The sequence below is a fragment of the Mauremys mutica genome, chromosome 19 (genome assembly GCF_020497125.1).
Source record: "Mauremys mutica isolate MM-2020 ecotype Southern chromosome 19, ASM2049712v1, whole genome shotgun sequence".
Taxonomy (NCBI): domain Eukaryota; kingdom Metazoa; phylum Chordata; order Testudines; family Geoemydidae; genus Mauremys; species Mauremys mutica.
In genome coordinates, this window is record NC_059090.1 from 19,179,728 (window position 1) to 19,206,035 (window position 26,308).

General features: G+C 40.8%; 2 protein-coding genes and 1 long non-coding RNA gene across 6 annotated transcripts in view; 1 reads left to right on the forward strand and 2 right to left on the reverse strand.

Moving 5' to 3' along the window:
* Positions 1-1,404, reverse strand: part of DUSP14 (dual specificity phosphatase 14) — a 35,745-nt gene extending 34,341 nt beyond the window's left edge. The window contains exon 1 of the mRNA XM_044993781.1: positions 1,222-1,404. The gene's annotated coding sequence lies outside the window, so the exon portion shown is untranslated. The remainder of the gene's footprint in view (positions 1-1,221) is intronic.
* Positions 1-25,457, forward strand: LOC123353049. Of its 4 annotated transcripts, none has more exons than XR_006574361.1 (5): positions 1-51; positions 3,186-3,230; positions 17,718-17,854; positions 24,489-24,716; positions 25,322-25,457. It is a non-coding gene; the product is annotated as an uncharacterized LOC123353049 (long non-coding RNA). The 4 variants fall into 4 exon arrangements; XR_006574362.1 differs by lacking the exon at positions 1-51 and adding an exon at positions 1,489-1,667; XR_006574364.1 differs by lacking the exon at positions 3,186-3,230 and having other exon boundaries at positions 2-51.
* TADA2A (transcriptional adaptor 2A) lies at positions 2,726-25,403 on the reverse strand. The gene is made up of 15 exons (XM_044993771.1): positions 25,268-25,403; positions 24,153-24,259; positions 23,408-23,467; positions 22,479-22,570; positions 21,192-21,349; positions 20,557-20,645; positions 19,175-19,247; positions 13,301-13,364; positions 11,357-11,400; positions 10,416-10,526; positions 8,571-8,642; positions 7,818-7,950; positions 6,940-6,983; positions 5,003-5,076; positions 2,726-3,217 (listed from the first exon to the last, which is right to left on the reverse strand). The coding sequence occupies exons 1-15, from the start codon at positions 25,290-25,292 to the stop codon at positions 3,032-3,034; spliced, it is 1,332 nt and encodes a 443-aa protein (XP_044849706.1). The 5' UTR covers positions 25,293-25,403; the 3' UTR covers positions 2,726-3,031.
* Positions 25,458-26,308: the final 851 nt, after the last annotated feature.

Sequence of the window (26,308 nt, forward strand, 5' to 3'; positions counted from 1 at the left end):
GAGAACCTCCAGGTATGCTTAGTGGGTTCAGTCTCACATCACCCTGATGAGGTAGGTTTTTGTTATCCCTGTTTTACAGGTGGGGTGGGAAATGAGGTACAGAAGTTAAAGGCAAGGTTTTTCCAAAGCAACTGGTGATTTTTGTGTGTGTACCTCTGTTTTGAGGGACCCGACTTGAGGGGTTTGAAAGGAGTGCCCAGGACTTCCTGAAAATCAGGCCCCTTTAGTGTCTCAAGTTGGAAACCCAGGAAGCAAGACACCCAAAATCCCTAGTCACTTCGGAAAAGCTTGGCCTAAGTGACTTGCTCAAGGTGACAAGTATGGGAGAAATGGAACCCAGGGCTCCTAAGGCCTGTGTTAACTGCTAGACTACACTGCCTCTTTAATTTACCTGGGAAAAATAAAATGACAAACTTGGTTGTTGTGAATGCGGGTCTGGTTTTCCTTGGGTCACTGTACTGGCCTAACTGATTGGAAAAGAGTATAGTAAACAGAACACTATATTCATGGCAACCTTAACTTTTCATTATTGCTAATTATTTGGATAACGCCAGAGCGTGCATGGCACGTTTCAGTACAGCTAAAGAGCGTATCTCTCACCCAAATGGCTCACAATTAAAGGAAGAAGAGAACGGACTGGAAAAGCGAGGGCATATATCTTGCAAGCAACAAAACTGACTTATTTTGTTAGTAGTCTGAGCCCTGAAGGAAGTGGATTTGAAAGAGAAGGGTGGCAGATGGAGTTCAAGCGTCGCCTGAAAGAAGGTGCTGAGGTGGACAGTGGAGACAAGCTCAAACTGGGGCTGAGCAAAGAGGGCGTGAATGCAGGACGGGACTAGGCTGTGAAGGGCCTTTTTGTTACCTCAGAATCGGGGCAGAGGGAGGAAAGACCACAAGTACAGCTGAAAATATAGAAATGTCCACGTGCTCTGAAATGTCCTACCGGGACAGCCATGGGAATCGGAGAGAGATTGTTACATGTTTGTTTTTGGCTTGTTTCTGTTTGGGCTAGAGCTCAAACATTCAAAATAACCATAGGAACAGCAAACATTAGTGTCGTTCTAAAACCTGCCGCAAGCACACTAGAAATCCCCTTACTGCCCAGCTAGCAAGTGTCTGCAGAAGGGGGAAACAATTTCGTTTCTTGCTACTTCTGTGGTGTCTAAAGGAGACTTACGAGTCCCCCACACCATTTCCTCCCTTCTTGTTTTTTCTCTTTACCTTGGCAATGTTGAATCTCCACTTCCCTGGTTTTGCTTGAGGTCTCCTTGGTAGACCTGGAGCCAGTGTCCTCTCTGTCCTCAGTGAAGGGGCAGAACTGTTGCCTCCTACACAGATCTTTTCTCCCTGGTGTTTTCAGGTGGTTGAGTTAAATAGGCATTAACAGAAACCAAAAGCTTTCAAACAGTGACAACTCCTCTCAGTTGTTCAGCTTTCACTCTTGGCATTTGTGATGTCATAGTGCTAACAGCACTTGGAGATGGTGGGCCAGAGTCTCGGACATGCTCAGCTTCCTCTGAGCCTCTCTTGTGGTACAAAGGGGATGGAATCCAGTTTTAACTCCCCTGCTGGAGACACCATTCATCAGGGATTGTCCATAAGGTGTAGAAGCAGCGTAGTGGGTTCCTGTTTCCCTTCCCACAGTCTCTGGAGCAGGGCTGAAGAAGGTATGGGAGAAGGATTGTCTGCAGCACATTATGCTCAAGCTATAGATATGCTCAACTGGCAGATGCCTTAGAAACCAGCTGGCCCTCAGGTGGCTAAACTACATCATGGTCTGGCTTAGGGAAGGCAATCAGAGAGCAATAACAGGCTCCATGATGCCCTCTGTCCCCACAGAAGCCAAGTGCAGCGAAAAATATGGTCCAGTATTTTTTCAGAAAAAACAAAGTAGACCAGAATTGTATTTCTACTGTAAGAGAGACAAACAGGAAAAAAAGGCTTCTAAAGTTGTTTTGGTTTTTTTTCCTCCTTAGATTGGAAAAGAGGGAAATTACCATAAAAGAACTGTCTTTATCCTCTAGCTTAGTTACATTTCTTAATACAATGATTATATTGAATTATTCACAGAACAGCTGAGTAGGTTTTTTTCAGTAAGCTGTCACAACCCTATATTTTCTGCTGACTATTTCAGCACATTCCCACTGAATGCAGGAATACAGGTGAGCACGCCCCTAAGTTCAAAAAGGACATTCCCCAAGTGGTTTGTAACTTGTCTTAATTGGATGTTTTGGTGAATGTAGGAGCTCCGGTATCGATCGGGGGCAGTATATGGCTTATGTGTGTTTTGCTGCTTCTGGCTGAAACATCCACTCTTCCCTTTGGGATTGTGCAACAAAAAATGAGATTTAAGTCTAAGAATTGCCTGTAGCTTGACTTGTCACCAAATAATGAGTGTACTAAGCTTTTTAAGAACAACAACGCTGGAGTGGGGTCTCTGACTCTTGCTGTGATATGCGCTAATGTACTTCCTAATGTGACTTTTCCCTCCTCCTTCCACATTAGAATTTTAAGAAGCAGACCCTTGCAAACGCTATTTTTATACCATCAAGCATGTGCTCTTCTGAAAACCAACACAATTTCATGAAGGAGTGAGAGAAGGGGAGGGGATTAGTTTCTAAACCCCTTCACCCACACAAACTACAGGTGTTGTTAGGGGTTGCAGTTCTGTTCTTAACTTACAGTGCTAGAAGAATCAAGTCCCATTGTTCTCTTTATAGCTACAAGAGGTGTTAGAAATGAATGCCTACTCACATTTAATATTAGCTTATATGGCACACAACTCTTTCGGAAGTACATGGCAGCATAATACTGCCAACAGGAGTGTTTATACAGCAGAGTCAAAAGAAAACTAGACCAAGAAATGTCAGTATTCGGACAATTTGACAAAGTTCCCTACTTTTTACCAAAAAAAAAAAAATTAAACAGAAGTGTCCTTGATTCAACAAAGTTTAAAACTTTCAGTACTGTCAAAGCTACTTCAAAGCCATCTCCACATATGTCACTCGTGCCAGGGCTTCTACATGTGTCTTTAGGCTTTGGTGATGTATCCTTCTCTGATCAGGAAGTCATAGATTTTCCTGGTTTTGTTCACATCGATCTTGATGAGTGCTCTAGCCTGGGCTAATCTCAAGCCTCCTTGCTTGTTACACTCATTCACTAAAGCAGCTTTATATTCTAAATAGGCTCCAGGGACCAATCTCACCATCTGACAGAGCTGGAAGACAAAGGTAAAGTTAATAAACGTTAACATCTGCCACACTTGCTCGTCTTGCAATCCCTGGGATGGGGGGAGGAAGGAATGACAACCAAAAACACACTTACTTTCCCCTGGGGGAAAAAAATGGCAATTACAAGTGAGTCCAACCCGCAAGTAATAAGAGGAAGAGTCTGCTGAGAGGAGTGCTCTCCTGCTGGCTGCTGCTCTAGAAAGCATTCTTTACTGACAATACACTAGGGAGATGAGTGAGAACCTAACATTGCAGACGTGTGTTAGCATCCAGCGTGGGGGGTGTTCTGTGCAGACCAAGGCAAGTATACATGCCGAAGAGACTCACAACCACCAGTTCAGCATATTGGACAAATGCCAGACAGGGCATCTGTCTATTAATCCCCTACAGACTATGGGGTTTTTTTTTAAAATACCCTTTTATAAAAGCAGCTATACACACAGCACTTGCCCTCTAGCAGTTTAGGGCAGGACACTGTGCGGAGCAACGTTATGCATAGTGGACATTATGCATCTGACAACAACTGAGCTTATTAAGGTGACAATCTCTAGTCTCTCCTGCAGACTGAAAATATTGATTCCAAAAAGCTCTCAGGTTCTGTTGTTTGACAGGAAAGGTCCCACGTGGCTCTCAAATATGGGCTTTCCCCTCAGTTCTGTGCTGTAAGGGTACCAGTGGAGATGCTGACTGCCTCTTTCTTTTTAATAACGAAGTGCTCAGGGACTGAACCCCATTGACAGAAATCAGCTGAGACACAAGGTCTCAATAAGAGAGACCTTCTCTGAACTCTGCAGACAAGGAAATCCGACTCCCCTGTAAGCTAATGCCCAGGCAAAATTATTTGTATGCTGAATGGAGCCAGAAATGCCGCATCCACTGGTGAAGTTGTGATCTGATTTTTCACAACTGCTAGATATAATGAATGGAAAACACAGTTGATTGCTGTGGAGGAAAGGGAATCTAAAATTCATCTAGTGCACATCAAATGTACTGACATTTGCTCCTTGGTAGAATATGTGGCGAGATAAAGACCTTGTTTCTACTATCTTCCTCCATATCAAGACCACCATATTCCATTTAAAAGATTAGTAGATGGGACTCCCATCAACCTTCCAGTGCTGTTTTTAATTAGCCAGATAAGTCAGTCTCTCATATAGGAATTGGGAGATGAACCACAGTATTCTATATGGTACTAGGCCAAGTTAACAAACAGTCCCTTAAAGGCGGCCAAATTCTGCTCTTTGAAACGTGCAGCTCTCACTGACGTTACTAGGAGCCTAATATGCACATACAAGGGCAGAAATTTGGACAAAGCACAAAAAAGCAAGAATGAACTGTTCCATCTTCCATTGATCATCACGGTGTTATAACTCAACTTCAGTAGGTTTGGCCTAATACGGTTGACTGAGGTTTGGTCCTTTTGGTCTGAGCTGGCTGAACTACTGAAAAAAACATTGTTAGGAGCAAGTGATGGTTCCTCTTGGGCCCTCAAAGAAATCCTCAGCCAATTTTAAAGCAACCATTCATTAACAAAACGTTGCTCTCTTCCCCTATCATAAAACCAGAGTGGAGTAAGGAACATCACACTCTGCACATTACAACGTAACAACTTCCCCAAGCTTCTTGCACTACAGTAAACCCATTTGCTAGATCTATATAATATAGCTCATAAAGGCTCACAAGGTTAAGACAGCTCAACAAGACAGCATCTGAAGATAAATAGCTACATGGTCATGGTCTGTCTTCCCATTCATTTCCACTCCTCTCCTTACCTCTTTCTCCTTCTCGTTAAGTTTCTCTGTGCCAGGGAGACCCGTGAGGTTCAGTGGGGGGGCGCTCCGCCTACCTATGGAAATAAGGAAAGCAATGTTCACAGCCTATGATGCTAGTTCGGAAGCTGCAGTTTCTCCAGATGTTTTGTCTCAAAAGGCCGACATCATTAATGTTAACCCAGTAAAATCCAAGCGTTTGTGGTCAGCTATTTAGGGCTCATCTTCAAAGCTGCCCTGGTTTAACTAAAGACATGGCGTTTTCAATTGATTAAGTTAAAATTCCTGTGTGAACACTTAACTAACCTTTTTTAAGATAAGTTGATCCCTTGCAAATCCTCAGCTAAAATGACATTAGCCAAGTTTAAATAGAATAAACAGCATTTTACACTTGTTTAGCTAAATTGATTCACACGCTTTTAGCTAAATCAGTGCGACTTTGTATGTAGACTGGCTTTACTGTGTGCAGTTCTACAGTTCACAGCAGGCGTGGAACAGGAATTTTGTAGGAAACTGCCAGGATTGTTATCTTTTTACTGATAAGCTTAATGGTCTATTTTTCCCACCTAATAGTGCAATATGTATAAAGTGTAACTGCAAATGAATGCCCACTGGAAACAAAACAGCCAAATGGAACATTTCCAAAAGAAGCAGTTGAAATGCTAAGCAAAAATACAGTATCTTCCACTATTTGCAGTGTTGGTCCCAGGGTATCAGAGAGGCCAGTAGATGAGGTAGTATCTTTTATTGGACCATCTTCTGTTAGTGAAAGAGGTAAGCTTTTGAGCTACTCTGAGCTGCTCTTCACGTCAGCCTTTAGGTCAGTTTCTGCAGTTATATATTGGGAGGGGGCCAGCAGAAAGAGTTAAGGGCTAGATTTTCAAAGGCTTTTGGTGCCTAAAGAAGCATACAGGTACCTAGTGGATTTTCAGAAGTGCCTACGTGGGATTTCAGCTCCCACCGATATCACCAATGTGGGTATTGATAAGAGTGCACATGATGGAATTTCCTTAAAAACCAAGATAGTCACAGAAATGCTGTATGTGATCATGTAACTAAAGACAGTACCATACTGCATATGCACAAGGGGATTGAATTATGGTTGCATGGGTAACCTTAATTTTGGCATGTTCTAACTTCTGAGTGCTTGACTTTGCAACCTTAATATTTGTGTGTCATTCATATATAAACTCCTCACATCTGCATACTGATAGGTTTGTCATGCACACATCACTCTGACATGCGAAGAGACCCAGAAGCAGCTCCACATGACTGCAAGGAAAGGACAGAACATCTTTACCATTTTTTAAACCAACCCTGAATCTTGTTGCAGCGTAATCTGAAAAAAACTCTTCTTTCCCCTGGCCACACTCAATAACACAGCTATAAAGACTGATTCCATCTGTATAGCCAGAAGGACCTAGAAATTCAGCAACAACCCATTGACTGCGCATCCAGAATGACCTCTGAGTTATAGACAGTGTTGACTTTTACAGTACTTGGGCATGAGCTCTGCAGATTGGCAATTCTGTAATCAAGCAAGAGAGGCCACTCTCCTGAACTAACAGACTAGTGTCACTGATGCATAGTAGAGTCTACACAACACTTAGGAGGTAGTGTAGACATAGCCAATGTTGGCAAAATTTATGTTGCTGGGGGGGCGGGGGTGAATATTCCACACCGTTGAGAGACGCAGTTATACAGATCTAATCCCTAGTGTAGACAGCGCTATGTCAATGGAAGGGCTTCTCCCATTGACATAGCTATTGCCTTTCAGGGAGGCAGAGTACCCACGCTGCCAGGAACTCTCTTGTTGGCGTAGGTAGCATCTTCACTCGCTTCTGTGCCGCTGCAGTGCTGTAAGTGTAGACAAGCCCTGAATGTTCAAGCAGACAAGCTCTTAGGGCTTTTATTATAGCTCCATCAGAGAAAATAATTACCTGAATTTGAAGCAACTGGCATTGTGGGACTCAGGCCAGAATCACTGCAATGAAATGAAATGTCAAATTAACTATGCATTGTATAAGAACAGTTGCAAAAAATGGCCCCTACAATACTTCTTCCAATTTTGTAACAACTGGAACATCCAACTTGCATAACCCAGAGATGAAGCTTAGCAACTTACATATATTAGCCTGATCCTTGAAGTCAAAGGGATTTCCATGTGCGCAGCACTTCCCAGTACTGGCCCAGGAATAAAAACCAAAGACAGAGACTAGTGGGGAAAAAAAAGGGACGCTAGATTTCTGTTGACGAAGACTGAACTGTACCCAGCAGGAGATAAAGGGAAAGTACAGCCCTTTCTCTAGACTATATTCTTAGACAGTACAGGATGCAAATTGTACAGGATACATGTTTCCTTCCTGTGCATTGTAGCTTTTGTTCACAGCCCCAGTTTAGTTTAGATGGCATATTGATAAAGTTGCTGTCACTAACATCAGACTGCCAGAAAGGACATCAAATGTCATCTGTGTTCTCATTAATACCCTTAAGGGAAGACCCTTGTTTCCTGCAATGGATTTAAAGATAGCAGTTCAGTCTGCATTGAGATCAATAATGTGGTAAAGTTTTCTCAGAAAAAATCAGAATGCAGGTTACGGAACACTTTATGATCCCGAACAAGTCTCTCTTTGTTTGACACTTAAGCACTATTTCCATCACTTAGGGCTTTTTAAAAATTTCGATGAATTAGAGACTATTTTCCTCTCCCCCCCATACTAATCTGGGGAACACATTTGTTATTGCCAATAGAAAGAAATGTTGAATCTTTCCAATTAAAGTTGTGCATGGAAAAGGCCTAATCTTACTGTAACCGTACATGTCAGCTTGTCGACTGAGCCATTGCTGGCAGGCGCTGCTGTCCTGGATGTACTGGAGGACTTCAGAAAGCATCGTGCGCTTTAGGCGCTCCTCTTCTCGTGTCTTCTTGAGGTGATCATAAGTTCTTGCACCTACAGCAAATATGCATCATGTTCTGATGGACTGTGCTGAACCAGAATTCTCAGCCTGCTGTTCCCTTACTTCAATAGATAGGAAATATTGTCCCCTAATATTGGGCCAGATTCTGCTACCCTTATTCAAGTGAGTTCAAATGATTTCAGTGGGAGTATTTGTGGAGTCATGTGAGGGTGTCAGGGTTATATTTAATTTCAGGGCAAAAATAAGTTACTATAAAAAAAACCAACTCATTCAGCCCTGGAAGTGTGATTAAAGTCTGATTCCTTCCTTCACTTTCTTCACCTGTTGGTCGATACAGTGCAGCTGCCCTGTCCCTCGCATGGAAAGCATTTATGGCTACTAAGCTACCATACTAGTGCTTTGATAGCTTTTTGGAGTGATGACTACGTTGAGCTTTGCTCGATGGTGCATTCACCAGGCTATCCATAAACTCAAAATAGTGATAAAAAACCCCTACTGCTCTCCTGATGCATTTATTAATAGAAGACTCTCTTAGCTAAAGAGTGACTCAAACACATTTTTTAAAAAAACTCCTTCTCATTTAACACATCCTAAATGTAGCTTAAGCATCCTTCACTATCCTAATAGGCTGAATAATCTCCCATGTACTTACTACAGAAGTTAGTGATTCCTGCCGTCCTGTATTCCTGTAGACGCTTTATTTCCCTTCGCAGTTCAAATTCCACTAGTTTTTCCCCAACAGTAAAGAGCAGAGGAATCCAAAAAGAACAAATGTGGGTAAAATGCTGTTGTTAGTGAACATTGCTGCACATTCCTTACTCATCGGCACTTCAGTTACTAAAGTGTATAGCCACAGATAGTGTTAACTTTTTTGTACTAGCCCATCTGTGATCTTGAGGAAGCAGAACCTACAAATTACTGGATGTGGTATGACATAATCTGATCGCAACTCGGATTTATTTTGTATGACCACTTCTAGATTATTTCTGCAGCGAAGCTATTTTAGCTTCAGGCTCAGGGAATTCCTCCACCCTACTATCGATAAGCCAAATGATGCTACTCTGTAAGACACTTTACAAACATTAACAATCCTCACAACACAGTTAGTTAAGTAGGAATATCCCGAGCTTACAGGTAGAGAAATTGTATAGAGAATGTAGGGTCTGATTTTGTTCTCGCTGACATCAACAAGAGCAGAACTGAGCCCTAAATAACTCTGGTCACAGAGGGACTCTGTACATACAGAGATTGGAACATGACAGACCTGAGGTTTTCAAATGATTCCTCTCTACAAGTGGGGTGGAGGGCAATGTTTGGAAAGATATCCTGTGTTTGTTTTCCTTGTTTTAAAGTAGGTAGCTATATGCCTTGTAGACCTCTTACCTTATCCTATGTTGTCTCTGATCCATGATTTTAATTACTCGACTGTCTCTAAGATTTTCCCTGGCTTGCATCCCCTTTCTCTGTGATCAGTTCAGTAGTGCAGTTAACCTAACTTTGCCCTTTATCTCTAGTTCAGGGATAATTATTAACTTGAGATTTAATTATACAGCTTCCTAGTGCCAGTTAGTTTACAATAAGCAAAAAGTTTGTTTGCCTTAAATTAGTGTGTCTATATTGCTCAGGAGCCTTATGTAATTAATGTGTATCCCTGGCTATGTCCAAGGGGGCTCAGATTAAATAAAAAGGCCTCCCTATGGCTAGTAAGACAATGGGACTAGGTGCTGGAGTCAGTACCACCCAAAAGGAGTAAAGATTTGTAGGATCAGACCCTAACTCAGTAACCGGCTGTGTCATGAAATGCAGCCACATCTGACGTGGAACAGGATAGCTGGTCACATGTTGTTTTGTGCTTGCTAATGAAGAGTAATTCCTCCCCCCCAAATAAAGCCACAGAATTTAGGTAAGCAGGATGCAATTACCCCCACTGGAATTTGACCAGGACACAAGGACATGCTGCGATGCACATTACAATTACGCAAAAAGAATTAGGACAATTAGATGATGGAACAGTTTGAAACCATTTAAGGTGAGGCGCTTAATAGAGGCTGTGCTGTATAATTACGTCCTAGCTGAGACAGCACACGTGTATCTTATGGAATATACAATTAACTGCTGACGTAACCCCAATATAGACTTAGGTCATAGGTATTTTACTCTTTCTATGGCATAGCATGGCAGTGCACGAACAGTGATCTTCTCCTGAAGAGAAAAGCTTAGCATAGGACTGTAGTATTTCGTTATCTGACATACCCAACAATACACTCAAATATAACTCGATTGACAATGCACCAATAAGAGCTGAGGATTATTTAGTATACCCACCCAGGGCCATATTTATTTTATCTGAGGTAGATGGGTGGGAGAGGAGGAGGAAAACCAGTATAGTATCTATTTAGAGAAGGCCATTGACAACTAATATAACAACTTGTCACCCACTTAAATGCTTACTCTCACTGAACAGCTTAAACATGAACAAAGTCAATAAAACACCTACTTGCATGGCTTTCAATGAACTTGTCGTGCTCCACTGGGCCTAAAATTCTTGCAAACCGTCGCATTGTTTCATAAAGGTCTTGGACCTCCTTTGGGTATCGTCTCTCCAGAACTGCAATTAAAAAAAAAAATTGTGACCTCTGTGAGCAATATCTTTATGCTGGGCAGGGGAATTGGGATAGCTAGGCATTTTGTGGGGGGAGAAGAATCCTATTCATATGGTAACTGCTAATAGTTCCTTTCACATGATACAAGTTCACACCATGGTAGGGACAAATGCTTTAAAAAAAAAAAAGAAGGCAAGTCTACAGATGTAGCCAAAATTCCCACTGGTTGTAAGTGACATGGTGGTAAAATGCCCTGGATCCTAATCCCCCACTAAAAATTGTACCGGTGTTGCTACAGGGGCAGCTGACCTGGTGGGAAATTTTTTTCACTAAAATGCCCTAGTGTAGACAGGGCCTCTGTGTTGTAAAGGGGCCTGATCAGATTGTGGCCCCAAGATGGTATTATAATTCTAGCAAACTTCCTCAAACCCAGTCACGTGTCATGATTGTAACAATTTTTTCTGAAAAGGACAAAGCCATGAGTTAACAACACATCTGATATTACTTTTAGTGAGAGAGGGAACATAAATCCCACCAATAAAAGACTAAATGAACCTGAACAGGTCACCATAATCTGTAACCACCGTATGGGTCCAAATTTGATATTCTCCCCATGGTGACAAAATTACAAATGAAGCAACAAAGAATACTATGGTGGCCGCAACATTCAATTCTAAGTCCTAATGTATGATAGCTAAGTGTTGATTGACAATCTCTTGGACATAGTATGCGTAAACCATTCTATAATGTACACTGCAAACATCCAGCATTTAAAGTCTCTCTCTTAAAATGGCTTTAAGTCAAAGTTAAACAAAAAACTGTATTTAGTACTTACTCTGAAATTTTCTGAGGTTGATGAGGCCGTGGTCTCTTATAATTCTATAATTAAAAAAAAACAGTAGTAATAAGTAATAACTCATTTATTAATGCACAAATACAAACATCAAAGTTTCTGGTAACATTTATACAATTTTACACAAGTTCTAACTCTATAAACTGGGAATACATGATATTTTATAAACTATTAGTCAGCATGAGTTTGGGACAGCTATGTTCGTTACCATGAGTCCAACTGGCAGGGCTCAAAGAGAGCTATAATCTCTTTAAAGGATCTAAAATAGCTTTTCTAAACCCAAATGTCATGTCTAATGAATGTCATATGTCTTGCGCAGCCAAAGCTAGAAGCAACTCCCATGCTTGATTTTTTGGCCAGCTTGATTTAAAAAACAAAACAAAACAACAAAGTGGCTGTTTTAAAGCCGCTCATGAGGTTAGAATAGCCCCAAGGAAATGAGTTAATGGGCAGAGGAAAGGTGAGATGGTCACAGGTGCATGAGATGGTCACAGGGCTCTGCAACTGGATATTGCCTGTGTGTGTGGTTATTTTATATACACACAACTTTTGAGAGAGAGAGCGCATGCTCGCTTTTTGAATATCTTTGTTAGGGAAGGTTGTGGCTGAACTTAAATCTATGAAACGTATTACTTCCTCTCTCTATTTACATAAACTGCACAAGTGTTTTTCCATCCCAGGATATAATAAGCTTTGTGACAGTGACGTTAGCAGTTTTATGTTCTCTTAGGGTTTTGTCCTGCTTGGTCTATTAAAAACTTAACAACCACTGACACCAATGTGCTTTACACAACTACAGGGGTTAAGACACCTTTTTTTAATAAGACACATTGTGTATCATCATGTAGTTTATGCCACGCATAATTTTTTTTTTAATTGGGAGAAGGAAGGGCAGGTCTAATTGAGTCTCCTTCTCTTTCAACTACCCTTCAAAATAACATGTTGTGTTGACCTTTTATTCTGGGAGGAGGGATGGACAAGTTTTGCTCCAAAGTTGTTAATCATCTTGGCCCTGACAGTAAAAGGATGAATAACTTACAAAAACTGGACAAAGTATTTGAAAGATTCAATTAATAATTCTAGAGTCATAAACTTTGTTGAATAAAGTATTCAAACTTAATTTAACCATCTCATATTAGCAACACATAGTTAGCTGTATTATGTGTCTTCAGACACTTAGGAAAAGAGGCTCTAGTGTACTAACCATCATGATGTGAGCATATCTATGGAAAGGGATTGGGTTTAGTAAGAGTAGGAGACTGGGAGTCAGGCCTCCTAAACCAGGGTCTAAGTATGCCTGGCCTGGCAGCACAGTGATAAGAGAAGGGAGCTGAGTTAGGATTGCTGGTTTCTACATCTGGATCTACCACTAACTCGCTGAGACTTCATTTAACCTCAGTGTCCCACTCCAGAAAATGGGTATATTATCTCACAGGAATGCTGAAGGGTTAATTATTTATAAATTGCTTTGAGATGCTTGTATTGAAAGTACTCAACTGGTGAAATTCACCACTGTGCATATGGCGAGCACAAGGCCTATATGTCGCTTCTGCCTTGTTTTGACATCTTAAATGAAAGTTTAAGGTGTGTAGAAACTTGTGCGGATCCTTTGTCCAGGGGGAATTTCACCAATATGTGCAAATTAGTTCTGTTGTGTGTGAATCTGCGTACTTCCTAGTCTGTTGAAGTGTTACATTCTCCTGCTTAGATCCATGTGGCTGATCTGTATTCTGTGCACATAGGAAAAGCAGAATATCAGAGTTGAGATCTGCTCTAATAGGAGAAGTTTTCCTCAGTATTAGGTTTTTGGGATCCTCCTGGAAGGTGCTAGTTAAAATCAATTACATTTAATATCAAGATTGTATTATTGCACATAACACGGTGAATATAGAAGCTCTGGACTACAATCACTGGTTGAGAACTCACTTTTTTCTCCTCTGCCTTTCCTTTAACCTGGAGTGATAGATATCTACAACGGCAATCTTCAAAGCTGCCAAGTATAGAAAGGAAGATCAGAAAAACTGATTAATCACATACAGGATTATCAAACCAGGCTTCTCCCCAGATCCCCCCAAAACCCATGTTCATCACAGCTTGAAAAGGCCCACTTCACTTGTACGAAACAGGCCAGCTGCCTTTGCTTCAAGATGTTAAAAATCCCAAACCACTGAACTGTACAGCAACATAAAGCTACTACAGCAGTGGTGGACAACCTGCGGCCCGCACACAGCTCAGCAGGGTAATCCGCTGGCAGGCCGTGAGACAGTTAGTTTACATTGACTGTCCGCGGACACGGCCGCCCGCAGCTCCTGGTGGCTGTGGTTCACCATTCCCAGCCAGTGGGAGCTGCGGGAAGCGGCGTGGGTCAAAGGTTGCCCACCATTGTACTACAGGCTAGGTTTGTGCATACTGCACACCCCGATCTATAAAATTGATTTCACTTATTTTTCCTAACACTATCGCACACATGAATATGAATCTTGAGACCCTGAATCCCTTTTCCTCCCCTCTCCTTAGCCCAAAGTTAGTATCTTACTATTGATAGTAAGGACTTTTTGCTTTTTGCAAAAGGGAAAACATTTTGCCCTTTATACTTCCCTGAAAAGCAAATGGTTAGGCTTAATATTTGATATGTTTTCTTTGGAGAAGGACTAGCCTGCAGAGAAATAAGGAAGGGGATTAAAGGAATGCCAAGAGCTAAAAAGACTGAGATCTGAATTGAGACAATTCAGAGTAGACTTTGCTGAGACTCTCAGAAATTACCTAGAAGATTTTTAGCTAGTTAACTTTTTTTTTTTTAATATATTTTGTTATCAGACAAAAGAGACCCAAGAGGACAGTTCTAAAAAAGTATGGAGAAAACTTGCTTGTTGTTAGAAACCATCTCTTTCTATATGAAATTGTCTACAATTCTACTGGCTAATCCACCTATAGATTCTGCAACTCATTTTCACGGATACACGGAGGTTTATAAATTTTCTTGGCACATTTTGGAGAGAGCAGATAAGTAGATACCCAGCTCTTCCACTAGGACTAGCTTCATAATTCTGTTAAATAATTCAAAGACCCATCTTGCTAAATAACCGTGTGTGTGTTGATTTCTGGATTGGATTTTTCTCTCAGTGTTACTTATTTTAATGTTTTCCCAGAAAGAACAGGTTTAAGATTGTACAATGGATTTATAGTCTGCAGAGATAACATGCAAATCTGTGAAACCAAGCAAGAGTATTTCTCCCTCCACCTCAATAAACTGTATGAACAGATGTATCCAAAGCGTAGCTGAGCCCAGAAACATGATCCATGCATGACCACCCTCTCCCTGTTGCTGCATGATAAGGACAAGTGCAGTTTATTAATGGAGAGTTAAATCAATTAGCAATTAATCTAGCAATGAAGAGGCAGGCTGCAGTAAGTATAGCTGTGGGAATTTACTTTATATTTTAAAATATACCATATGTATATTTATGTGCAAATTACATGTGGCTCCTAGCCTCTAGGCAAGTTGCCAGTGTAGCCCTCTGTGCCATAAGGTTTAGCCATCCTTCTTTATTGGAAACTTGGAAGGGTTGGGTTGGGAGCTCAGAAGCCAGTTCCTTTTTATTTATGTAGCATCTTCAGGATAATACTGTATTTTGACGTATGTGAAATCAGTGTCCAAATTAAAGTCCGGCAAGCTAAAATCCCAATGTTTTAGAACCTTTATCTGATACAGAATCTGGAAGCGACAGATTACTAAATCATAGCAATAGGAAACCTACAATGTCCTTGTTCTTTTTAACATAGGGCGATGGGAAGACGTGGTGTATATTTAAATATAGATTTGCTTGGGTTTCTTAGCCCAGCAACAAGGCAATAGTAACAAATTCTCTATTCCTTGCTTAGATTCAGGCAGAGAAGAATGAGGAATGTAGTTAGGTAGATATGAATGAAATACCTTACAAAGTACAGGAATCACTGCCAATGTATATAAAACCTTTGTATTTTTAAGGCTCCTAAAAGCTAAGCTGCCATATTATTTTCTGGGATTTGCATGGGAAGAACTTTGAGTAGATAGAGATTGCATTGGAGAAACTCTATAAATATCACCAGTAATTGGTCACCTGCAACTGGAGGATTGTATTTCTGATGCTTTCACTTGAATTTAAAGTATTCTGAAAGAAATTATGATTGATTGGGTAGGGGAGTGAACAATTACTAGAGCAAATGAAGGAAAAAAAATAGATCTCTCACACAGAGAAAATTCATTCGTTGCAGTCGTTTTTTCTTTATCGACACATTCACATAGAAGCAACTGATTACAAGATCTGGAATGCATGAATAACCCAGACTACCATGCTACATGCTGCATGGTAATGAGAAAAGAGATGCTACAAGAATGAAAATGATCTGTTTTTCCCCTTGGAGAATGCTGGAGAGACAGCTGTTAACCTTATGACCAAGGAAATGTCACAGTCAAAGGGTCCATTATGGGAAAAGATAAGAAATGGTCAGAATAGCTTCCAATAATAGGCAAGGCTATTTCCCCCACTTTTGAAACCAAAAAACCTGTGATTGTGCTAGCGTATATCCAAATATAGTTTGCTCTCCCCTTCCAGTTCCCTTCTCTAACAGCATCTGCTCTGCAGAAACCTGAGTGGCAGTGAATGAAAGACATGTTTCAGGCCAACTAATCCACTAGTTGGCATCACTCATCCATACAATAGGAAGAATGTAAATTAATGTATGTAATTCCCAGTGTGCTCCTGGCTTTGTAGGCACACATTGGATATAATCCAAACTCACCCCTTCCCAGAGGAGAGAAAAATCTTAAGGAATCTATTTTAGACGCTGTAGCAGAGCCTCCTCTAGGGCTGTCTCGGGAATAAACATTGTGTAGTGTTTTAAAAACAGTACCTTTAAAAGGACATTGCCAAGTTTCATGTCACACGTTTTCACGGCAGCACAATCAGAGTTTTAGTCTATATCTAATCACTTCTTCAAAGTCTGCAGACGGCCTTGGTAAAATGCTTTCTGATGTTAAAAATAAAAATCTTTTTTGGGGGGAAAAGGGGTAGGAGAAAGTCTGGATGAGGATTAATAATTAACACTATAATTCAGTCTCTAATGAAAACTCACAGTTTCTAAGATTTTTTAAAAGCCCCTGACTGAATTACAGATTGGTAATGATTTGTTTCTTTCATTCTATCCATTATACTATATTTAACTGCAATATCAATTATCTACCTGCATGCACTTACCAACTTACATGTGCTGCACACAAAGAGTTAACTGTAATAATGTATTTCACGCTGCTCCTGAAGCCATCTTGTCAGCTTCAAGAAGTAAAAGTGAAGGATACAGATTATCCCGGGTGGTAAGAAGCTGGATGACTCAGCAATCACAAGCATTCTGTGCTCCTGATAAAAGACATTTGGGAGTCTAGATGCTTTATGTTAAACTGCATTTCTCTTTCTTGTGGGAGTAGTGAGAAACCGTGTAGAGCAATGCAAGGAAATATAATTAGGATGAAATTAAAGGGACAGGAGTCAGGTAGCTTAGACCTGAAAGAGAAGATGACCATAAAACGAATCTGCCCAGTTCATTTTCATTGTCTAATCGGAGTGAATTTCCTGAAGCAAGACGTAGAAAGTAAATTAGATTTCAAAAATTCATTTTTAACACAATGGTTAGGGTAGGAACACGGAAGAAAATGTTTGGCTTTCTTAAAAAAAAACCAAAACAAATGTAGGCTAAATGTTAGGGAGGAAAAATTCCTATCTGTGAGAACTCTGTGTGAGATCCTCATCCCTGTGCTAGTCCCCTTTATGCGGAGTAAGAGGGTCGGAGCCTTTTGAAGGAGCTCTAAGTACCCCAGGCGTGGCTGACAGAGTCCAGTTGCCTATCCTGGCCCTTCTCGCAAGCTCCAGTGAAGATGGTATGGCAGGAGGAGGAGCTGGGAGCAGGAGGGACATATTGGGACAAGCTGCAGGAATTCCAGGCAGTGCTGTGGCCCACAGGACAACCAGGGGACACTGCCATAACTTAGGCCTCCGGTACGTTGGAGGACCTCTCCTGCCCCCAGAACAGCCAAGGACTGGGAGAGTACAAAGATGGCTTACAGTCTCCTTACTCACCCTCCTCCACTGGGCTCTGAATTCTCTGCTGTATCTTTTTGAGGGATATCGTAAATGGCAAAGTTGGGGGAGGAGGAGAAAGCATGCAATTGATGTGGAAGATGGTGTCGGTAAACTGGTTACATTGAATAGCAAATGAATGAATAGGCTAAAATAGATGAATTAGCGAACACAACCAGGACACTATTTATTTATTTATTTATTTGCTTGCTTGCTTTTCGATTTGCCAGGAATTAATGGAGGAAACAAGAGCAGCTGTAATTACGCATAATTTCTTTCCACACATGTTTAAAGAGGAAGAACTTTTTTGGACAGAGAGAGCATGTTGAATCTCTGCACAGTGCACACTAGTCAGTGACTTCTCTAGGTAAGCTTTATAAAGGAATGAGAGGCTGATTTATAATGCAGACAAACTGTTGCTATTCCAAGATTATAGTTTACAGATGGAAATATTTCCTGGGAGTCGAGAGAAGGTTTAAAGATTACATCATCATGTTCTCTGCTGTCTCCTGCTAAACTTCACACTGAAATAGAATGACTGGAGTTTCTTCTGTGACTCTAAGAAACACTAAGGCTTTCATGGTCAGGGTGACATAAAAAGAATAAAAAACAGCCCCTCAATAATTGGATGGAGAACTCTGAAATGCGAGCACGGTACTGTTCAACATGTTTATAAATAAGAGCGACCAGAAATCCTCTTTCCCCCAAGGATTTAAACCTAATTCAATTCTATTACTTCCTTTTGTTTGGTACCAATTAGGCAAAACTTATTTGCAGAATTTCAGTGAACTCTTATTAGAAGCTCTTCTCTGAACAATATTAGAAGCTGTGAGAGTAACTCTCCTTTTCATGGAGAGGAAAAGGAAATCTTTATATTCAACTATGCCACTGCAGTTCAGTGTATTCACTTGGCTGAACAAAGATCACAATATCTCAAGAGCATATTTTGAACTCACTGCACAGGGCTTAATCTGCGTACCACCTACTGTTGCCTGTATCCATACCACCCTGCTAGCAGATTTCACAAACTAAGCAGGATTAGGACAGGTGGGAAGACTTTCAAACAACACCTAGATGCAACAGGAAGTGGTATTAGTAATTCACTAGATGGCACTGTTGCATCTAAGTCACTACTGAAGCAACGCCACAGCATGGTGTTAGCTGACACTGTGCTGCATGAGGTGCTACCTTTCAGATCAGGGTAAAATCCAGGCTCTGACCTCTTAAGATCCATGACTGTATCATAGTTCTTTACATATTCTAGGGAAGATGCCTGTAACCTAGCAAAACTCTAGCTCTGGTAATATCATATGCCTACCCAAATTCTCCCTGCAGTTTCTCTTGGATATAGTATTCCTGACTTCCTTTCCTAAAGTGTGGTATGATGTAGTTGGGTCTTATTAAAATGTTCCACCTTACAGTTGGCTACATTTCAGTGGTGGGTAAGGCGATCTCTTTAGTGAAAATATAGCCTGTACACCCATTGTTAAAGTTATGGCAGGAGCACTGGATTGAAATACACTATAGAAATGCAAGTGTTATCCCCAGCACACACAATTGAGAGAATTCTATTAAAATTGAAACTTTATCCCCAAAACCCATATGTGCAGAAAAATCAACTGAATAACGTTGAGCAGGCATTTTGAGACACCCCTTTCAAACATTCTTCCCAAGACATGGGACTTACCATGTAAAATGTCTGAATCATCTTCCACAAAATCTATATCTCTCAAATCCCATTCAGCATAGTTGTCAAACTCCTGTTCAAAGAAGACCAACAAGTGCTCACTAGTTAATTCTAGGAACCTTGATAACTCACTGGAGCAGATGACAGAGCTGAAGAATACTGAAAACAGAGATATTTACTAAAGACCATTCCCTCCCCGCAAAAAAAAGTCAAGTTAAGCGTGGCTTTAGAAGACTACATCCTTATGTAAGGTACACACCAGATGGAAAAACCCTACTGGGGTTTTAATTAGTGGAAGAATAATCTACAGCACCAATGACTGTAGCAGAAATACACAAGCATCCAAGTGGAGTACAATTTAAATATAATATCATCTACCAGGTAACTGCCATTGCTCCTATTCTGTGTGGGAAAATTCTGCACAAAAATTGAAAAATAACATGGGCCAATGGGGGCTGTGCCTGCTTATTCTAGGACTGACTTTATCCTGGTATGTTAATTAGGACATTAGTGATCACTGAATGAATAGAAGCTTGCTTTGTAAGAGGACGTTGTAACCATGGGCCCGATCAAAAGAAATTGAAAGCAACAGGAGCCTTCTTATGAACTTCAGTTAGCTTTGAATCAGGCCAAATGCATGTGTCTCTAGGGAAAGTAAACTAAAAATAAGCTGCCCCCCTTTTGTTGAGCATCTCATTCACACATCTAGCCTTCCTGCATGAGAGTCATTCATTATCAGACTTTTGGTAATGCTAATGGCATGTCTTACAACGCTTATTCACAAAGTCAGTTAGCTGCTTCTCAGGCCTTTTAATACACCTCTCTGATTATAAATGGAACCCCATAAAGTAACATCTGCAGAAAAGAAGAACGAGGGGGGATTTGATAGCTGCTTTCAACTACCTGAAAAGGTGTTCCAAAGAGGATGGACCTAGACGGTTCTCAGTGGTACCAGATGACAGAACAAGGAGTAATGGTCTCAAGTTGCAGTGGGGGAGGTTTAGAGTGGCTATTAGGAAAAACTTTTTCACTAGGAGGGTGGTGAAGCACTGGAATGGGTTACCTAGGGAGGTGGTGGAATCTCCTTCCTTGGAGGTTTTTAAGGTCAGGCTTGACAAAGCCCTGGCTGGGATGATTTAGTTGGGGACTGGTCCTGCTTTGAGCAGGGGGTTGGACTAGATGACCTCCTGAGGTCCCTTCCAACCCTGATATTCTATGATTCTAAGGTCATGGCTATCCTTGGTTTTATCATCTAATCCCCTCATTTCCTTTAATACTTTTGATATGAATATTAAAGAAAATCTGTAGATAGAATGAGTGAGTGTGTGTGTTTGTGTCCCTAATCAGTAGCAACAACAAAATAAGACAAGAGAGATTTCTACCTCAATAAAGTCAGCTCTAGCTGGCATGTACCCAGCCATGTCCCTGGAGAGCAAGGAATCAAAGGTAGGTCGTGGAGGATCATCAGCAGCTGAAAAAAATATGGGTTTTCGTTGCTGTGGATATTTTAATTTGACATGTAAATAAATGCAAAACAGACTGCAGTTCTAGAAAAGAGTATTCCCTTTGCAGATGCAGGAGGAATTAGTTTAGCTAAGACAGCCTTATTATTTAGTAATTAGGATGGGTAAAAGTGCTGAGTCCATTGGGATAAGGTGAGGTACACTCCACTCCTCAGAGAATCCTCTGTCCATACAGTTGACCAGGAGCATTTTGGGGGGGGAGGAGGGAGGCTCACCTTCTTGGGTTCAACATCAGGTGACTTAATTCCCTCACTCTCCCACAATGCACCTAATGGAGGGAGTGCAGTATATTTTATGTACCAAAAGGCTTGGTCTGGTACATGGAAAATCCTATTCTTAAATATTCTATGGTGGTCCACAGACCAAATATTACTCTCCTTTCTGAGTAAAAGCAAAGTACACACCCTTCTCCAAGGTTCAATCAATTCTCTGAATGTTTTATCTTAGAGACTGTGCAAAGAAATCCAGTGTCCATCCCTACGGTGGATACTTACGGTGGAATGGAATGGCCGTGTCAGCGTTTTGTGCCTCTTCTGCCTGCTTCAAGTTCAACAACGTAGATGCAAACAAGGGATTGTTGATGAAGTGTTTCATATAATGTTTTTCACACTCCTCCTTTGCTTTTGTGCACATCTGATTGGCCACGTCCTGCCTAAGGAGGGGAAAATCCCACAGAAATTGGCTGATTTTTCACTAATGGAAAAAAGAATTATTTAAAGAGAGCTTGGCATGTTCAGCCTAGCAAAATGAAGTCTGAGGGTGGAATATGATTTCTCCCCAGATGTAGTTATAGAAAGTAAATAGCAGGGATGGAGAAGAGCTATTTAAGCTAAAGGACAATGTTGGCACAAGAATATATGAACGGGCTATGAATAAATGTAGGTTGGAAATTAGATGATGGTTTCTAACCATCAGAGGAGCAAAGTTCTGTAATAGCCTTCCAATACGAGTAGTGGGAGCAAACAATCTGACTAGTTTTAAGAAGGAGCTTGATAAAACTTTATGGGATTATCTGAGTGGGTTGCCTGCAATAAAAGGACTGGACTCGATGACCCAGTCCTTTATCCTATGTTCCTAAATGGAAATTCGAACTGGTTTTCCAATTTAATTTTGTCTGCAATTATATTCACGAGACCTGATGTAGTTCTGTTTAAACCAGAGCCTGGAGTTCTGTTAACTTTACAATCTGGCTGCTAAGTACGGACCACATCTTAATAGAGGCATTGTCTTGTGAATGGGAAGGGAGATGGCTCCCAATTGCAAGTATGATCTCCTCTAATTTGCAAAAGCCTAACTACAATTATTTGAATACAGACTAATACCAGAAAAGTAATTATTTTTAACTATCTTTAATGTGATATAGCAGCTGGAAACAAGAAGGGCCAGCACCATGTGACCAGCCAGCTCTCAAATGACCACAAGCTTTATGGACCATCTATGGGCAGGGTGAAATTAAAGGCCTGATCATCCTAGATGTCAAACTCCCTCAAATTCCAATGACTGCTGAGGGAGTTCTGCACCTCACAGGAGGTGCTTGGTATCTCTCAGGATTAGGCCTTCAGTGCCTTCCTCAATGTCACACACACTCAGTGGCAGAGCTGGGAACGGCCCTCTTGATCTTTCATTCCTCCACATTAATGGTTAGATTGGACTCTCACCCATGAGGAATATGCTGTGTTGTGTACCAGAATATTCAGCACTCAGATCCTAACCCAAAGCTCTCAGAAGTCAATGGAAAGACTTGATTTCAATGGGCTTTGGTTCAGGCACTAAATTCTCACCAGTTTCCAAATCCACAATCCATCACGGCCTCTAGAAGTGCCATTTCCTCCTGAGCTGTCCAGCTGGGATCCAGAACAGGAAAATCTGACGTCTGGAGAGAAAAAAGAACAAATCTCAGAGTCCCTCTCTCTATAGATCACCACCTACAGAATCAATGAAATTCTGGTGCTATCTGGCAGTAAGAGCTCAAGCTGCTTTGGTACTGGCCGTTTAAAAGCTTCATTTTGTCCCAAGGCAGTTTTATGTCAATAAGCCATCTACCACAATTACTGCTAGTTTGTGAAACCGTCATTATAGAAGCTCTAAATACAGCAACATTTAATGTACCTACCAGCTGTAATTCAAAAAAGTGTAGTGTCGTTAAATGAAATCTAAATTGTTTTTTAAAAGAAGCTTCTTTAAACTTTTTCATTGGGGGAGGAAGGGAAGCAATTTGTCCATATGATAAAATAACTGTCTACCAATTTTTCTAATGAAAGCCTGTGAGCCATAGATGGACAATAAAACACAAATTAAAAAACCTTTGCATCATTCCATAATGTTAGATATGTTCAGTAAGAACATAAGAGTTGCCATATTGGTCAGACCATGGTCTATCTTGCCCCATATCCTGTCTCTGACAGCAGACAGTACTAGATCTTCAGGGGCAGTGTACATCTTCCACTCCCAGTTTCTGGTAGTTTGAGTTTAGAAATAAGTACCTCCTCTTGTTTGGATTAAACCTGCTGTTTATAATTTCATTGGATGACCCTAAATTAAAAAAAAAAAAATCCGCTGCTGGGTTAGTTTTCTGACAGTTATAAAATTCTGAAAATGAGGTTGTGTATCTAACAGACTTTTAATGTGAGATTAGTAAATACGGCTCTAATTTCTAGAAAAGGATAACAAAACCCAAGATGAGGAAAGATAATTTAAATTGTATATTTACCATGATTTCATAAGTATGATCACTCTGGTGTTTCTTATACTCAAATCCTCGTGTGAAACACTGCAAAATAAAAGATTAAAACCATGTTACTTTCCTGCCTCTTCCTTGAGAATACATTTAAGTTCCGCTTTTTTTATTGTGCACTAACAAAAATTGTCCACTTTATAGTTAAAAGTGGATTTTTATAGTGATTTAGTCCCCTCTACACACAAAAACCCCAGTCTGAGTTAATGTGTTGTTGGACTGTTTTCGCAGTGGCTCATTGCAGAGGACAGAGCACAGACATTTATATGCAGGAAAGTACTAGAAGAATAAAATTTCCCTTTAGTTAAAGGAAGAAATAACTTGTCACCCATCTTTCCAAGTTTAATACTATATTGAGGATGGTTCACAGCTATGTACTGCAATTTAAAAGGAACTCCACTTAGATAAGACCTGAGATATAAAAGGCATGGTCTAGCTGTCTGTGTAGACCACTACACCATGTCTTTCTCTCTGTGTCCCCATAGGTGCCTAATCAAAGACTTCCTTCACCTCCTCATGCTGAATTCCACATTTCTCCCACCCTCCAACATTTTCTCTACCATTTCCCTGTCTCTGAGCAAATATCTGTCAGATGAACATGAGTTGGTACGAGACTGACTAGAAACTAAAAGGTGGTAGGCAATGGTTTATCATTTTAGAAATAGCTTTGATGACCTGGTTCTCAACAAGGCATACACTTCCACTTTTACACTCAGCTTACCTGCAAACACAGGAGAAAGGGAGGAGGCCCACATTCTGCACATTTGATGTACGGTTCCATGAGGTAGGAAGAGCAGCCTCGGCAAGGTGGTTTATCAAAAGGGTCGTCTATGAAATCAACAAGAAAATACGCTGAAGGAAATTTAATGCAACACAAGCATGATATTATTGTTTACGCAATCATCCTTAACCACTAGAACCTTGTATTTTTAAAATAAAGTTAGCAGTGTATCTATATCCTGTGTGGTCTCGTCAGTTGATATTACATTTTTAAAAATAAACTGTTTAGGTAATAAGAGTATACACGTTACAGCTGATGTAACCCTTTCTTCTCTAGTTTCAGCTTTCTCAGTTATCTGTTGGAAGTTCCTCGTCCAACTTCAGCTGCTAGAGAGATCCTCACCTTGACATCTTCCCAGACATGGTGAAATTATAGATCATCACTTGGGCCGGATCCTGTGATGTGCTGGGCATCTTAAACTTGTGCAATGAAAGTCTATCCTATTGAAATCTATGAATACTATCCTGCAGAAATGCAAGCAGCACGGACTGGAAGACCAAAGAGGTACTTTCTAACTCTAGTATCTATGATTCAGTGCTTCTGAAAGCTGGGTGAATCACAGACCAGGAGACCAAAGTAATATATTTATCTAGGGAGACTGCACAGCACAGGAAGTGGCAGCCGTCCCATCTGTTTGCCCCCAAAATAACCTAAAACAATAGTCTGTTGGGGCGAGAAAGGTGTTCTGTTTCTATAGCCAATTCAAGCCCTGGCCTCTTTAAGTTTGTCAAGAAGGGAGTTAATTAATGCTGCGTAGTGGTGTGTGGGTTTCTTTGTGACAGATTTATTCAGTGGGATATTTATATTTTATTTAAAACTTTATATTTAAATTAACAATTAGGATACTTAATTTGTTTGTTCAACTAGACTATTTCCATTACCAATTCCTTGATCCGAGGGCCCCCATCAAATTATTTTCTGACGGTTCTGGGGCAAAAACCATCGCACGGATCAAAGTACCCTATTTCTCAGCAACCCTCATTGGAGGATAAAGCCTTCAAGCGAGGAAAGATGTTTTTAAGACCTCTCTGTAAAGCTCTATTTATTGTACTTACTGCTGAAGGAGGCCAGGCGCTCCATCCTGCTCACACTGTTGTGTTCTTCTTCAGGACAGCAATAAAAGCACCCCTCCTTGTACCACGCTCCTCAGTGTAACACCAACACCGGCTAATGTGTCTACCAGGGTACCATCCAATCGAAAGACAGCAGGCTGTTATACAGGCCCTAGAACAGATAAGCTCCTCTAAGACTGTACCAACTACTCAAGCAAAGGGGCTGTCAGTCATTGCAACAGAGATCATTTGAGGTGGCTGAAAGTCTGTTCTCTGCAGGTGAGAGAAGAAACCAAATGCAGAAAGATACAATTCATAGTATTAAGAAATCTGGAGCTCCAGGATCATCACTTATCTGAAGAGAAGATTTCTGTGACCGCCGTAAAGGTGGTGGTTGCCAAGTAACCGTAACATCATGAATCTTGAGTACTTTGCTATAAGATGTCCTTCATTAGCTCTGCAGAACCTTGAGCTGGGCCTTTACGGTTTTATATATTTGTACTAGGCAGATTTAGCCTCTTCTTCACTGCTTATTTGTGATTAATAAAAGAGTCCTTGAAGTCCTGAGAGTTGAAAACAGAAATTTCCTTCACGGAGTAGCGAAAGTTTCCTCTAGGAGCATGGTCATCATGGCTAAGTTCTATTGGGTTTTAGTTAGTGGACTTTATAGAACCGGTAACTGCTTTTAAGAGCTGTGAGCTGGCCAGCTGTATATTCTCCCCTTCTCATGGAACAGTGCCAGGATAACTATATTCCTGTCAGAAAAGAAAATAAGTAATTTAATTCAAGGAGCTAAGTGCTTTACAAACATTAACTGATGCACCCTGCAATGAATTCTGTTAGAGGTCACTATGGTGGTCGTAGTATCTCCAATTTACTAATAAGGAAACTAAGGCCAAGGAAATGAGTTGACGTGTCCGAAGTCACAGAGCAAACCAGTTGTAAACCAGGGAGCAGAGTCCAGACTCTGTTCTAGCTATTGGATCTCACTTCAGATCAGCGTTCCCAGAAGAGAGCAGGACAGCAATCAAGTAAGGTACAATT

Bases quoted from the DNA above. Each gene is read 5' to 3' on its own strand.
- TADA2A (XM_044993771.1), bottom strand. From the start codon at position 25,292: ATGGAGCGCCTGGCCTCCTTCAGCA. The intron at 13,365-19,174 runs GTAAGTCCCATG...TATACTTGGCAG, and splicing joins TGATTCAGACATTTTACATG to CTTTGAAGATTGCCGTTGTA. The intron at 8,643-10,415 runs GTAGGTGTTTTA...GGGAAAAACTAG, and splicing joins GTTCATTGAAAGCCATGCAA to TGGAATTTGAACTGCGAAGG.